The following is a 15044-nucleotide window of genomic DNA, read 5'->3' on the forward strand; positions in this document are numbered from 1 at the left end:
GGGGAGGCGGAGCTCAATAGATTGGTGGAGGCAGGCATTCTTCCTGACCGCATCACCACCAGATGGTGGCCAGCCCTTGGTGAGCCCTATCCAATGCCTCATATCGATGAAGCTGTAGTATTTGAGGACTCCTTTTGGCATGGATTAGGATTTCCTGTTCATCCATTCTTGAGGCATTTGTTGGAGTTCTAGAGAGTTAGTCTATGCAACCTCCACCCAAACACCATATTGCACATATCTATCTTCATCCATTTCTATAAGGCGTATCTCGGAATCCTTCCCCACTTCAACCTCTTCTGTCACCTGTTTTGGCTGAAGAAGAAAGGCGGCGGTGGTTCTAAGGTGGTCGGCAGAGTGTATCTTCAGCTACGCGAAGGAATGGTGGGTGAGTACCTTACTGTGCCGCTGAACACGTTGTTGAAGGGGTGGAACGCTAGGTGATTCTACATGAAGCAGAGCCATTCTACCATCCGCTGCGATGCCGACCACATCCCGAAGAGCTAGAAAAGCTGGTCGGAGAGGCCAAGCAATGCTGATATGGAGCAAGTGAGGGAGCTCCTCGGTCTAATAAATGGCGTGAAGACCAATGGTGGACTGGTAGCAGTGAGTTTCATAGTGCACCACGTCCAGCCCTACAAGGAGAGGGCCCACGTGGGCTATGACTTCAAAGGCGACACCGACGGCACCCGGGAGAGGATGGAGATGCTATCAAGGGAGGATGTGCTAGAGCAGGCTACAGAGCTATTCACTGCATTTGCCTCATTTAGCGTGTCAGAGCAGACGAGACCCTTTAACTGCAAGAATCTGTCTCCTTAGGTAAACATCCCCATTGTTTTGTTCCTGATGCTTTTTATCCTTTACGATTGCCGAGCAATGAATTGATGCACTTATGGAAATATCCATTCGTAGGAATGAGCGGTGTACTTCTCGGGCATGCCAAGGGGTGATTGGCCATAGGCAGTAGATGCTTGGCCACCGATGCAGCCTGAGGAAGGTGTCGTCAGTGCCTCATCGGAATCTAGAGGCATCGACGCTGGTTAGAAGGAAAGTACCCTCGGTATAGCAGAAAGTCTAGGGGAAGAGGGCAACGATAGATGAGCTAGCCTAGAAGAAGAGGAAAACAGCGGGTGCTGTCCCTCGCAAGCCAGATGGCATCTCGCTTGGCGGCGACCAGACCACTCAGACATGGAGTGCGGCTCCGAGTGGTCCGATGATGATGAAGTGCTAGTGGCTCCTCTACCAAGCACTAAGGCGCCTCCGTGCAACACATGCATGGAGGAGCAATTGAAGGGAAAGGAGGGAGTCACTGAGCAGCAGGCGATGGGAGTCCTTGAGTAGCAGGCAAAGAGAGTCCTCGAGCAGCAGGCGAGGGGAGTCTCGGAGTGGCAGGCAAAGGAGAGGCCGATGGCGGAGACCACGAGACCTCCACCCCAAGGCGTGCAAGTCGACCCTAGGGCCATGCCTAGGGGCTCTGGAAGACAACATCGGTTCAGAAAAGTATACCGGCAAGCCGACATGTAAATATCCTTGTCTTGGAGTTATTTTGCTCTTAGATCTTTATCGCGGTGGTAATTGACAAGATAATCTGATGTAGAGCGAGGCGTACAGAGGAGTTGAATCCGTCCATCTAGAATGGTGAGCAGCTGGGGGCTAGTCCTGTAGTGGAGGCGACATCGATAGCTCCCGTCCCAGAGTCGCTAGGTGCTCGGTAGCCTGTAGAGGAGTCAACTACCCCTGCTGGTGGTCTTGGCAGCGTTGAAAGGTTGGTGTCGACGATGGATGGGTCGATAGCGATGCCCGGGGCAATGGCAGAGACCGTCGGGTCTTCAGCGGCGAATGCTGGAGATGCCGGTGTCGCGCCTAAGTCTGGGGCGGCGAGGCCGGTACAACCAAAAAAGTCGATCACACTCCCTGAGACATCGAAGGGCATAGTCGGACACGTTGTGCGGCCACCAAGCCCCAAGGTGGCACCCCCCGCTAAGGAGGAAGAGGACAAGGTGAAAGAGATTGAGCATGAGGAATCATGACCTCAAGCCATCCAAATCATCCATAAGTGGGGCGATGAAGTGGTGGTCGTTGAGGAGCTCAGGAGGCTAGAGTCCACCCTTTCTACGGTAGTGAAATGGATCAAGGTTAACATTGCGTCATCAATGTTCATGTTTGTCATTGGAGATATTGAGTTCTTCATAATCTTGGCGCTTTTGCAGGGTATTGCTTGGACCGCCAAACAGTGGCGATAGATGATCAAGAGCATGGAGCCCCTCACTGAGGAGAATGAAAAGCTCAAGGAGGCGATAAAGCTTACGGAGAAGAACATCCAAAGGGCCCAGCGTGAGTGAGACCTTGCTGAATCCAATGCGCGGGATCTGGAATACAAGAAGGTCGTCCTATCAGAGCAGCTGGCGACAACGTCCGAGCAGTTGCGGGGCAAGTCCAAGCAGCTGGCCACTATCTCCGAGCGGTTGATGAGTGTCTAAGCAGCTAGAGCGGAAGTCCGAGCAGCTCCAAAATGCCTCCGAGTAGAGAAAAGGTATGGCGTATCGGCGATTTTCCTTTGCATTGTTGAACAGTTATATTGATGCTGACAACCGTTGTGCTTGTAGAGCAAGATGCAGAGCTCGGCCAGCTGTGCCAAACTATCGAGCAACTCCGAGAGGAGAAGGTGAATGAATCAGGGCGAGCAGAGAAGCTGGCCAAGGAGCTAAAAGGTGAGTACTTTGTTGTCAGAGTTACTGTTGGAGTAATTTCCTTGCTTGATGGAACCTTGTAATGCCTGCAGACTACCATCGGAGGGTCAAGGCACAGTTTGATGTGCTGGAGCAGGTGGCCAAAACCCATTGGAGCAAGCTCGATGTCGTAGTTGCTGGAATCAAGCCAATGCTCGATTGTGTCGACCTGGAGGTGGCTCCTCAGCCCAATGGCAGACCGTCGCGTCTGGACACCATCATCGAGAGGTGCAAGGCGGCGTGGGAGAACTTCATAAGCTTCAACCGAGACGCCATCATCACCGCCATTACACACGCCCTAGCGGTGGTCCGATCCCATTACCCTGCCATTGAGCTTCAAGCGATAGGGGCCGGATTTGCCAGAGGGATGGGCACAACAGAGCACCAGCAGCTGGAAGATGAGGTGGAAGACGCGGCGAAGAAGCTAGCCGGCGACATCGACCTATTCAGCAAGATGGACGGCGATGGCGAAGCCCGATGATCTGCTCGGAGAAAAGTCTATAATAACTGGAGAGTAGTTAAAACACGCGAGGGTGCAGATAATCATTTATATATATGTATAAATGTTGTAAAATGTCATGTGCATGTTTATGCAATTTGCCAATTTTTTGTTGAAGATTTGTTGTAGTGTTAACCCTAACGCAATTATACATAGTATAAGTAGCGTCCGAGCAGTTAGTTTGTTGCTGAACTCTTTGGCCTTAGCTAGCCCATAGTCCATAACGTCGAGTTTTTATTGGATGATGAAATCAGCTTATTCTCTAACTGGTATACGATTTCTCAGGATTGTTTTTCGGCATCACACTTACAATTATACCTATCATGGTATATTTTTTAATTTGACATAAAAAAATCTAGAAAAATAAAAGACTCTCGGCACTACTCCCTCCATCCCATAATAAATACACTTTTAGAGTTCAAAATTTATCACAAAATAGGAGCATCTTTTTTTATCGGAAAATAGGTGTATCTTTAGATATGGGACAATCTAACTCTAATTGTTTTTTTCTACACTCTCCTTTTAAAGTACTATGATTATTTTTTTTATAGAAATATACGCAATTTCTCAGTAGTAATGATCTCTTCGTCAAACCGTAGTAGTGTTCGAACTGAGAGTACACATTGAAGAAAACACATTCAATATCTCAGCATCTTGTTGTCAAAAAAATATATCTCAGCATCTTGGACGTGTCTCTTGGCCCACGCCCATGAGGCCACGAGACACACATGTACTCGCTCAGGAATGTTCTGGTTCTCGTCACCAACTCCGTCAAGCAACATGGGTCCCTGACTATGATAAACACTAACCGGGAAAACGGGGAAAAAATACAGTAGAGTACAAGACAGTACTTGCATGCGTCTGGAAGCGCCACGCAGCATGTACACCCGTCCCGTGCACGCTTCAGCAGCTGCATCTGCATGCTCCTCCCCAAGGTGGACACACACTACTACTCCCAGCGCAGCAGCAGGCGCCATCCTCGTCTTTGGGGCCTCTTTCGTCTCGCATCCGAGCTCACACTCAACCCGAAACTGACGACGAACTATAAAAGACACCAATCATGGAATGGAACCACGCTAGAAGCGGGCCCAACAATTTCGTCTGTCTATCCATCTCATCCACACAAGAATAAATTAAATCGCATATCTAGCTCATCATGCCCAAAGAAAAAGACACATCAAGATCCATCTTCTATAGCTACTAATAGCTAGTTCCAGGCTTGCGGCTCGTGAATACCTCATCTTTTTAGCCACTTTGCCACCAGCAGGCCATCTCGATCGCGCCCGCGTCACGAGGAACCCACGGCCGGCGTCGCCATTGTCCCTGTAACTTGCAAGCTTTCCCTTTCGCCTTTTTCCTTCCACCTCCCTCGCTCGTCCTCGTGTGCTATATATAAAAACGCGTAGCTAGCGCGCCGATGGAGCATCAGCAGCAGCAGCAGGTGAGGAGGAAGAGGAACGGCGTGCTGCAGGTGCAGGACGGCTCGGAGATCTGGGCTCTCGTGGAGAACAAGGAGGCGTTCACTAGGTTCGTTGACGACCGATTCCGGAAGCTCGACGCTGATGGCGACGGGAGGCTGTCGGTGAAAGAGCTCCAGCCGGCCGTTGCTGACATCGGTGCCGCCATAGGGCTGCCGGCGAGAGGGTCGTCGCCGCAGGCGGACCACATCTATGCGGAGGTACCAATCTATGTACATACGAGCTTATTACAGTTCTGTTTTTCTAGCTACAGTATCTTTGTATTCATGTCATGGACAGGTCGGTCCTGTTCGGATTGGATGCACAGGGCTAATGCTCAGCAGCTACAGTATTTTTGTCATAGACTATCAAATATACAGGTTCTTTTCTTTACCTAAGCCTGTAACTAGTTGTCAGCCATTTAATTTAACCTATTTTACAGTCATAGCAAATATATAATTAACTAGCTGAGCCAAACATGCCTATATATAATAGAGCTTTATTAAAAAGTACGCATCAGGTAGGCTATTCTGTGTCGGAGCTAGTTTGTCATCATGATCACATCTAAATAATCACCATGTTCGTTTGTTGGTTTCAGTCAGGGCTTATCAGCCAGCCAACAGTGTTTTTCTCTCATAACAAACCATCACCAATCGAGCTTATCAGTCTAGAAACTAACTAGCGAACAGACCGAATTTCAGAGTGGCTCAGCCAAGATTCTTGTTGTAGAGTGAACAAGTGACATTATATTCGATCAAACAACACAAAATAAATGGAGCTCAAAGCCTAGAGTTCGGGTCGTATATAGTACATGTTTACTCCCCTTTTTATATGCATCCACAACTTGGTATTTTACTGTTCCTGCTTAAGACTCAAGAATATCTAATACTCCCTCAGTTTCCAATTATAAGGCATTTTGGCTTTTTTAGATTCATAACTTTTGTTATATACTAAGATATATTATGTCTAGATATATGATAAAGTCAAACTTTTACATAGTATAAAGTCAAAATTGACAATTTATATAAACCACGGGATTATTGAAAACTCAACCATAACATGACTGACTGCGTGTTACTTATTCCTTGTGTCATAGATATCAGTTTGAACTACTATACATGATTTTTGGGATACGTTTCTTTTTTTCAAGTCCGGCTTGAAACGGTCCTTAGAGAAGTCCCTACAGATGCACCGACTCTGAAATACATTTTTTTAGGGAGGCTCCTATTTCATTTCTAGATGCGATCGGTAAACACCAGCCACTTAGCTTGCTAAGGGTTGACAATACTAATACCATGAAAAAATTCATGTAGGTCTTGTTGTTAATATAGGTTTCCCCAAAATAAATCGATTACAAAATGCAGGCTGAGTCCTGGAACGTGCCTGTTTCCAATGCAAAATGTCACTGTCTCGCCAAAACCAGCTAGATTGACAAAACCAGTGATTAGTGAAGTCTCTGTGCTGCATCACCAGGCAATTACCCTTTGTTTCCTTTCAATCTAAGTCGAGAATTCCGGGAGTATCCGGTCTACAGAATTTTCTTGCAATAGATCATTGCAGTGCAGCTGTAGTGTTTTGTTTTCTTTTTCACCGACGTGACCATATCCTGAAGGCAACTCATAAAAAAAACGATCTCTTGAAGGTTGTCCACCACAGGCAGTCGCTTATAGGAGTAGTAGAACATTCTGAGTTACGAAATAACCCTGTTGTTTAATTTTGTGCAAATTGGGCTTTGCTGGGGCAGTCCCATAGGCCATAGCACAGTTCGTGTAAATTACTACATACCAACGTATACATTAATCTACATTGTGCACTGCAGGTCCTAAACGAGTTCACTCACGGGAAGCAAGACTCTGTGAGCAAGCCAGAGTTCCAGCGCGTGCTGTCCGACATACTCCTTGGGATGGCGGCTGGGCTGAAGAGGGACCCGATTGTGATCCTTAGGATAAACGGGGAGGACCTGAATGAGTTCGTTGAGAGTCGGAGGTATGAGCCTGAAGCCATGGCCATATTTTCACAAGTGGGGTATGCCAACAACGCAACGCTGCGCCAGTGCTTGTTGGCCGTTCTTGGACAGCTCACGGTCGACCACGGCATGCCACCAGCTTCTGATTCCTGGGTAATTCAACGACTACACTGTACTCAATATTTACCACGAATTAGTAACATTTAGCCTTTGTCGTCAGAGGTGAAGATCGACTTGGTAGTTAATGATAGATGTTACTACTCCATGCTCTTTGGGTAGGGAAACTGAGATGGCACAGTAGTATTCTGTAGAGTCTGGACATATGTAGTAACTAGCGTATATATGATTGGGTGCTTTATTGGATACTGGTCATGGAGAATGTCGTGGAGCCTGCGTTGCAAGAACTGTCTGCTAATCAGCTCGATCAGCCTGTTTCCCAGGAAGTCTTCTTCCAAGAATTCAGGAAATTTCTGGGCATCATCGCTCTAAGACTGCAACAGCACCCTGTGATCGTCGCCCATACAGAGAATACCTTTGACGGGAGTGGTATCAGGAGGCTACTGTCGAACAAGTTCGAATTCGACAAGGTACGTACTATATGACAAGTACACTTGAGCAGTTTGGCCAGTTTCACTTTCTTGATGAGTCGTCAGTTATACACGACACCACTGACAAACAACATACATCACTGAACTTATTGTAGCTGCTGGATTCTGTATGGAGACACGTTCCGAAAGAACACAAAGATAAAACTTCGAAGGAGTACCTCCGGATTGTGCTTGATAGGATTGCCGATTCGGCGAGTCACCCACCTTTTGGAGCCGTTGATCAGGTACGTTGCAGAGCCGTTCATGCTATCCGTAGCACCGTCACAGGCACTAAGTATGAAACGTTGGAACCTTCTAAAATAATCGATATATACACATGGATTTCCAAACAAACGTACAACAGGTGGATGCTGTGGTGAACGAAGCATTCAAGATGGCGAAAGCTGATGACCTGAAGGCGGTGGACGAAGCAGAGTTCAAGAAGCTGCTGACAGAGTTTCTTGGGGCCATCATGCTGCAGTTGGACGGCAACCCGATCGCTGTCTCAACCAACACCGTCGTCCATGAGCCCATGTCCACCTCCTCCACCCTGTTGTCACCGACGCCGCTGTCTCCAATGGTGTCCTCACCAAGTGAATAAGAGGAAAGTCGACAACTGACGAAATGATGGAGACGAATCTCCATTAAGCACCGGGCCGTGATGCTGAGTTTTCTTCTGTGATCACAGGGTAATAAGAACATGTTAGATTGCTAGTAACTTGTGGATTGTTCATCTTGCATGTAACTCGTGTGTGTTGAAATAAGGCTTTCCCAAGCCAGACGACGTGCGGTTTACTAATGGCCGATGTTCGGTTCTTTCTAACTTCTATCTAGGAGCTCATTACCCTGTTCGTTTGTCTTAAAAATGGTTTGTTCGACTTCTTTTTTTTTCAGGCGGAACAGTGTTTTTCTCTCACAACAATTCAGCGGAAACAGTGTTTTTCAGCCAGTTTCAACCAAGTTTCAGACCAATGAACGGTCTAGATGCTCAGCATACTAATCTACAATTTGGTGGCAAAATAGGGTCATTTAAGAGTCTGTTTGGTTAGGCTTTTAGGCTGTTTCTTTTCAAAAGCCAAAGCGCAACTAAAGAGACTGTTTCTTCGGAAGCATGTGGGCTGTCTACGCCCTACTCAGGTGTTTTAGGTGGATGTGACACCCAAGTGTAGGAATGCACCAAGACACCCTATAGTACCAGAAACAAAAATCGAGTGTTTTTAGTCCATCGAACACTTGATTCTCATGACTATTGGGTCCACATTAAATATAAAAATATTATCCAAATAATATAAAAATATTAAATAAAAAAACAAATTAGCCACAATATTTCTATGGAAGCCAAATTGAAAATTTTAAAGGGAACTATATAAAACATACAAAAAAAAAAAAAACAAAATGATCAGATAACTATTCGCGTAATTCTGACTATTCTTGTTTACAAATAAACCAATTTACACCAATTAAATATATAGCTTACATCCAAACATAAGTAAAATATGGTTCAGTAAGATATAATCTGCTCCTACTGAAACAATGAAACCGTATACATATGTACATCCATGGTAGGCTCTAGGGTCTAATAGAGGCACAATGGCCGAGGGGTGGCATGCATGTGCGTGGTCCTCGGGCACAAGGGCCTGAGGTGGTATGCAGGCTTTTGTTTCTACCGAAGAGAGATGCGCATGGGCCTTGGGCTGCAGTGCTAGAGTCCACACGTAGGGGAGCGTCGATGGTCATCAATCGCGTGCATCTGATGCACATGAAATCAAGTGCGCAAGAGGTCAGAAATCACTCCAGTGCTATTTAGATTTACCGATTTTGAAAACACCTTAAACCCTCTTTTGTCTTTCTGCTTTTCAAAATAAGTGGAATGAACTCTTTCATAGTTGTCTCAAGGGATACAAAAATAGGAGGTATAATTTATACTTGTTTCCACCAAACAACTTTCAGTTTTTCCACATGTCATAGTTCACAGAACTTTTTCTACTCATAGCCCACAACTACTTTTCTGTACAGCCATATCTTAACTAAACAGACCTGTATGGACCAATTATCTTTTGATGAAGACCATGCAAGTCTAATTTATGTAAAAAAAAAGATGTTTCTTTGTAAAAAAATGCTTGTTGTACACAAACTCTGTAATGTGGTACATCATGGCCTAAAAGTTATTGTGATCAATCATGGATATTAGAAGTTTTTGTTCCTTTGTCGGAGTAGTAACAAGCAAACTGTTGGGGGCAAGGTCAAACCCTTGGAGCCCCACACAGTCCTTCGCCGTCATGCACCATCAATGACAACCTGCGTCACCATTCTGCGAGGGCGAGATGGCGGGTCTACCCACACTGCTATTGGAAGACAACCAAAACCCGGCATTTGACATTTCGTTTGGGCAAAATAACATTCCAACTGGTGACATGATGCAGGAAGTGGCCAACACAGCAAACTACAATTTCGCTTGGGCAAATTGGCACTTCAGCACGGGTTATTAGTCAAGCGCAGGTCGACGACCCTTGTCATCCTTTCGATAGGGCGAAATGGCGCCCGGCGTTTACTCTACGAAAGCAGAACAACGGCTGGAGGCCTTTACCGTGTCTGGCACTTTGCCTCAGCGAAATGTTCAATCGGCTTGAGGCGGGTCTAAAGCAAAGGTGTACTCTGATTCCCCGGTTCTGCGGGTTCTTATGCTTGCAGGTTTCGCGCTGGCGAATGGTCGCCGGGACATGAAGCGTCGATAAGTCCTCGCCTGGTTGGGCCCACGAGTTCGGAAGGGAGAGTATAACGTGGGGACCAGACGGGAAGATGGAGGACGGTGGTGACCCAGGAAGGTGTTATCCGGATTTGGCGTCGATACCCGGAAAAGGACGGAATATGCTCGAAATACGTAGTAGTTGTGATGGTATTGAGGTCCATGAAAAGCCTATAGGCGTGAATAAATAGTCCCCACGAATGGGTTGTAAGGGAGAGGATGGGACCCTAATCCTTTGTTCCTTTGTTCCTTCCCACTTGGTTATCCGTGTATTCGCTTGAGTGACAATCCAATGTTCAAGGGCTAAGGCCTAGAACAACTTTGGCGCCCACCATGGTTGTTGCTCGAGCTTACCATGGCCCCCAAAAATGGAGCGAGGACAGGCATTGAGAATGTGGAGACATCCAAATCAGCAGCCATTGCCGCAACTGGCTAAATCAGTAGGAACGCCGCAGCAACAGCTGCAATGACAGTGGCGATACCACCAAATGCTCTGGAACCAACCGCACCACAGGTATGGAATCGCAAAATAGAGCCACCCGGCGGGTGGTCAAACACACCGGAAGGCCATGTTCAAGAAGTAGCTGACAATTAGAATGAGAATGAAAATGAAGATGGAGATGGCAAAATCACCGACCAAGCAAGAGAGCTGAGAAGATTGGACTGTTTGCCAACAAGTCCTTGTTTAGTTCTCCAAAAGTGCACTATGCAAAAAGAAGATTCTTCCTCACATCAAACTTGCGGTACATGCATGGAGTACTAAATGTAGACGAAATCAAAAACTAATTGCACAGTTTGCTTTAACTTTGCGAGACAAATCTTTTGAGCCTAATTAGTCAATGTTTGGACAATAATTTATAAATACAAACGAAATGCTACAGTGGAGAACCTTGCACTATGCAAACTTTGCAGGTGCAAACTTTGCCGAACTAAACGCTGCCCCAAGAGATCCAGAGGCTACAGTAGTAGAGGGACCAGTTATTGCAACAAGCCACGGCTCGAAATAGAGCAGAGCAAACACTGAACACCATCAGTCATGCCGAAATCCAGAGAGAAAGGTTGGTCATAGAAATTCAGAGGCTTTAGATAGCAGACGGCGAAGGCATTAATCAGGTCAACGCAAACTTTGTTTTGCCGGGCATGGGCCTACCGGATGAAGACATAGAAATTTTTGACCTAGCATCACCACTTTCGAAAGAGTCGCAGCGGCACCCGTGGCGGCAGAACTACAAGCCCCGTATTCCACCTTTGGACGGAAAGACCAATCCAACGAAATTCTTGGCAAGTTATGAAACAACGGTTTTCTCGGCTTGTGGGGACACCAAAACTTTTGCGAAATCTCTCATCCTAGTAGTCGAAGACATCGCCCATGATTGGTATACTTCATTGAAACCCCTTTCTATCCACTCCTGGCAACAAATCAAAACAGAATTTTTAGCAATATTTCAAGGGTATCAGCCGGGAGCGAAAACTACAAGAGACCTTATGAATTGCGTGCAGCGAGATGATGAGCCCCTAACAGATTATTTGAAAAGATCTGCCAGAAGCAACGAATGTGCCAGAAGCAGCGGTCATAGTAGTGAATGTGCCAGAAGCAGCAGTCATAGCAGCGGCCATAGATGGGTTAGCCGCGGGGCAGTGCGTGGCACATTTCGCCCGAGAGCCACCGGCCATAATAAAAGAACTTTTCAAAGTCATGAATCGATACGTCAGACCAGACGAAGATTACAACAAAAGTCCGCGCGCAACTCCCAAAGACAAGCGATCAAAGTTCCTAGGCCACCTCTCACTATAAGATTTCAACCTTATTACCACTTGACGTCATTTGCATCACCATAAATTATGTAGGTAGTAGGGGTATGTTTTGCAATATTTGTCAAAAAGTTAGCAATAGAGACTGTGTTGCCACAAAAATAGTGCATTACAATTTTTACGTTCGACATTGCAAGAGATGAGACCTACAGCAACCCTTTTTTGAAAAGTGTTGCTATAGGTTAAAAATATTGTCATGATGACAATTCGTTGCATTAGTATTGATTGGTTTTGCAACTGTCAGGTGCTCTTGCAACCATATAGAACAGTGTTGCTATTGTTTGAAATTATTACCACAGTGTGGTTGAGTTGTAATATTTCTTATGACCATTGCAATAGGTAGGCCGTGTATTGCAACTAAATTCCAAGACGATGTAATAGTTTGTTGCTATTACCACAATTTTGTTTGGTTGTAATATTTATCACAACCATTGCAATATGTAGTTGTTTATTGCAACTAAATATTTAAAGCGAGGTAATAGTATGTTGCTATTCTCACATGTCGGTTTGGTTGCTATAAAATCCATAGTGCCATTGTAATATGCTACTGTTGGAAACACCTCTGTTTAGTGGGCTTTCGGTATAGCAAAAGGGCCCATACCTATAAACAAGTCATCTTATCTCAACCAGCGGCTTATAAGAACTGTTGTCGCGCCCTCAACTCCCGACGTCTATCACCGTGAAAAACAACGCGACGGCGCATGGTGCGGCGCCCATCGATGGATCAAGGAATCATGAGGCTCCTCAATCCTTCGGCGAGAGAAAGGAAAATGCCTCAGGCCTCATCATTGCTGGGTCTTGATGACAAGCGTGCGGTGAGCAATAAGTGCATGGCCGCGCCGGCTATAGCTACTTTAATTTGATCATGTCTCAGTTGTTGATCTAATCAGCTATTGATGTTTGCATCTTTTCCTAATCCAGTCAATTGATATTTGCGGTCTGCATTGACAATGCTTGCAACCTAATTCATCTTGTCTGATGATCTCGTAGACATGTAGTCTCCCATGCTACAGACTTATGCAATTCTAATTTAATTCATGTTATTAGCATATTGGGATATTCTTGTTCTCAGCCTAATAATTGCCTGCTTAAGTATACTAGTATGTATTTAGTTAATTTTTTGGAGGCAAACATAATCACGAAATTTACATTAGTTCATACCAACTACCAGGTCATATATAAATATATCTCGTGGTTCTAGACATAGCCACAAACTAACATTAGTTCATACAAACCAACTAACAACACATATAGTGCTTCCATGCCAACTTTGAGGTCATATATACACATATACATCGTGGTTCATACAAGCGACAAACTAATTACCAACCACTACAAAAGATGACCACCAGGTTCTGTGCCACAACTTGAACCTCCAACTCCAGTACGCGTACAGCAGTAGTAGCGCTTCTCTTTGGGGCTGCTGGCTCAAGGCCAACATTTCCAAGAAATTTACTTGATGGCAACATCTTCAATAGGAGTCACTAGTTGTTCCCCTTCTGGTGTAGGCTGAGCCATGGCGGCATCCATTTGAGCCTAGCATGGTAAGAAAAAATAGTTTACATTAGTATATATGCAAATGTTCAAAAATTTCAAGTAATGGCTGACTTATAAGAAAAGCATAACATATGGCAACATCATATTGACAATATTGTTTACTGTTTGGTCCATCAAATTCCACAACTTAACTCTAGATCTTGTACAAACAAGTCAGTGAGGTACATAGATGTACACCTATTTGTAACGCCCTAGAGTCCAAACGGCTCAGATCCACTCTGCACGCTTAGCAAACCATACCTACCACCATTCCACTTACGCTTTCGTCCTCGCTTTGCGTAAAAGGATTAACCCGGGGATGGTGGGATGGACTCTAGAAGCCTTATATGTTGGTCTATCCCACCTTTAACAACCAAGGTGGGACTAAACTCTCCATAATATCTCATTAAGCATATGGGCCACTATGGGCCAAATTCCAAACTGGACCGGATGTCATATACACCCCCTCAAAGGAACCGACGTCCTCGTCGGCCCAACACACCCACAACTAGGCAAACGATGACTAGGAACGTTTCCTCTTAGCACACGCGACCGTGCGTCCAGTGCTGGCACATGTGCCATGTCGTACACCCCCGCAGAGCCTACATGCGCAATGAAGCCCATGTCCGCGCCCTTGACCCGCACGCACCCGTGGTCGCGAAAATGAAACAACAAAATAGCTTCAAGTCTAGAACAGTCCATTTAATTTTGATAATGCTTATCAACCATAGCAAAAAAACAAAACCTAGACATGTACTTACAACCGCTTCCTTCACAGGCTCCCCAAAACTAGTCTTGGCCAACAGGTGGCATGGAGACTCTCTTTGGGCCTCTTGTTCCTGCAGTGATGGTGTTCGTTGCCAAAATGTTCCTCTGCATGTTCTGCATAATACAAGAAAAAAATATCCAAAGTAGTCTTATTGTATTAGAGCATAGGTGAGTAACATATCCATTTCAAATAGCTGACACAAAAAAAAATTCTGAACGATTGTTTCTTTGCTGCCCGTTTGTTTAAAAATATATATCAGTTGCATACTCGAAGTACACTCAGCAACATTCACCTATACACATTGAACAAGCGAGCAGAACAATAAGAAAGCATATTTCTCAGAAAACGAAGAACCCAATAAATGGGTGCCATGTTTTCCTGACAGAGTATCACTAGTTTACAGAAAAGACATCTCTGCCTTTTGTGTTGCACTGCACACCCATCCAATAGACTGAGTATCAAAGGAAGCCACTGCCTAGTGACAGAGTTATACCTCCAAAATGACTTGGAGATAGTACTCCATGCATATTTGACAAGATGACTTTATGGACAGATTACAGCCAAAAAAAAAAAGTTACAACCAGCAAGCATGATTGTCTTTACCCCAGATTATGACTTTTGCTTTCAAAGGGTACAATCATCTCGATCTGCCCATAGTCACCGCTCAGTACGACTATGCTGGGGTAAAATATTACTAAATGAAATCAGCAGCAGTAGAAATATTATTAAATGAACTTTTGCAAACTTGCAGCACTACAAGCAGGAATATGCTAGGCTAAGGCAGCAGATCATTAACTTGCAGAACTCCACAAGGACATTGAATAAAATAAAAGAAGAATATGATCTTTTCAAGAAATACTTAAGGAGCAGGGTAAGTAACTTGTTAGTTTCCAAGGACAGTCCCAATCCTACAAACCACAGTTAGTTTGTATGCCTATTAATTTAT

General features: G+C 45.1%; 1 protein-coding gene across 3 annotated transcripts; it reads left to right on the forward strand.

Annotated features, from left to right (window-relative positions):
- The first annotated feature begins 4275 nt into the window (after positions 1-4275).
- Positions 4276-8062, forward strand: LOC136490197 (uncharacterized). 3 transcript variants are annotated; one of them, XM_066486677.1, is made up of 5 exons: positions 4276-4903; positions 6502-6801; positions 7077-7235; positions 7352-7480; positions 7600-8062. In XM_066486677.1, exons 1-5 carry the CDS (start codon positions 4643-4645, stop codon positions 7834-7836), a joined length of 1086 nt encoding a protein of 361 aa, XP_066342774.1. In that variant the 5' UTR covers positions 4276-4642; the 3' UTR covers positions 7837-8062. The 3 variants fall into 3 exon arrangements, with proteins under 3 accessions (XP_066342774.1, XP_066342781.1, XP_066342792.1); XM_066486684.1 differs by having other exon boundaries at positions 7089-7235; XM_066486695.1 differs by having other exon boundaries at positions 4628-4903; positions 6502-6800; positions 7016-7235.
- Positions 8063-15044: the final 6982 nt, after the last annotated feature.

This window comes from Miscanthus floridulus, chromosome 1 (genome assembly GCF_019320115.1).
Source record: "Miscanthus floridulus cultivar M001 chromosome 1, ASM1932011v1, whole genome shotgun sequence".
Classification (NCBI taxonomy): Eukaryota; Viridiplantae; Streptophyta; class Magnoliopsida; order Poales; family Poaceae; genus Miscanthus; species Miscanthus floridulus.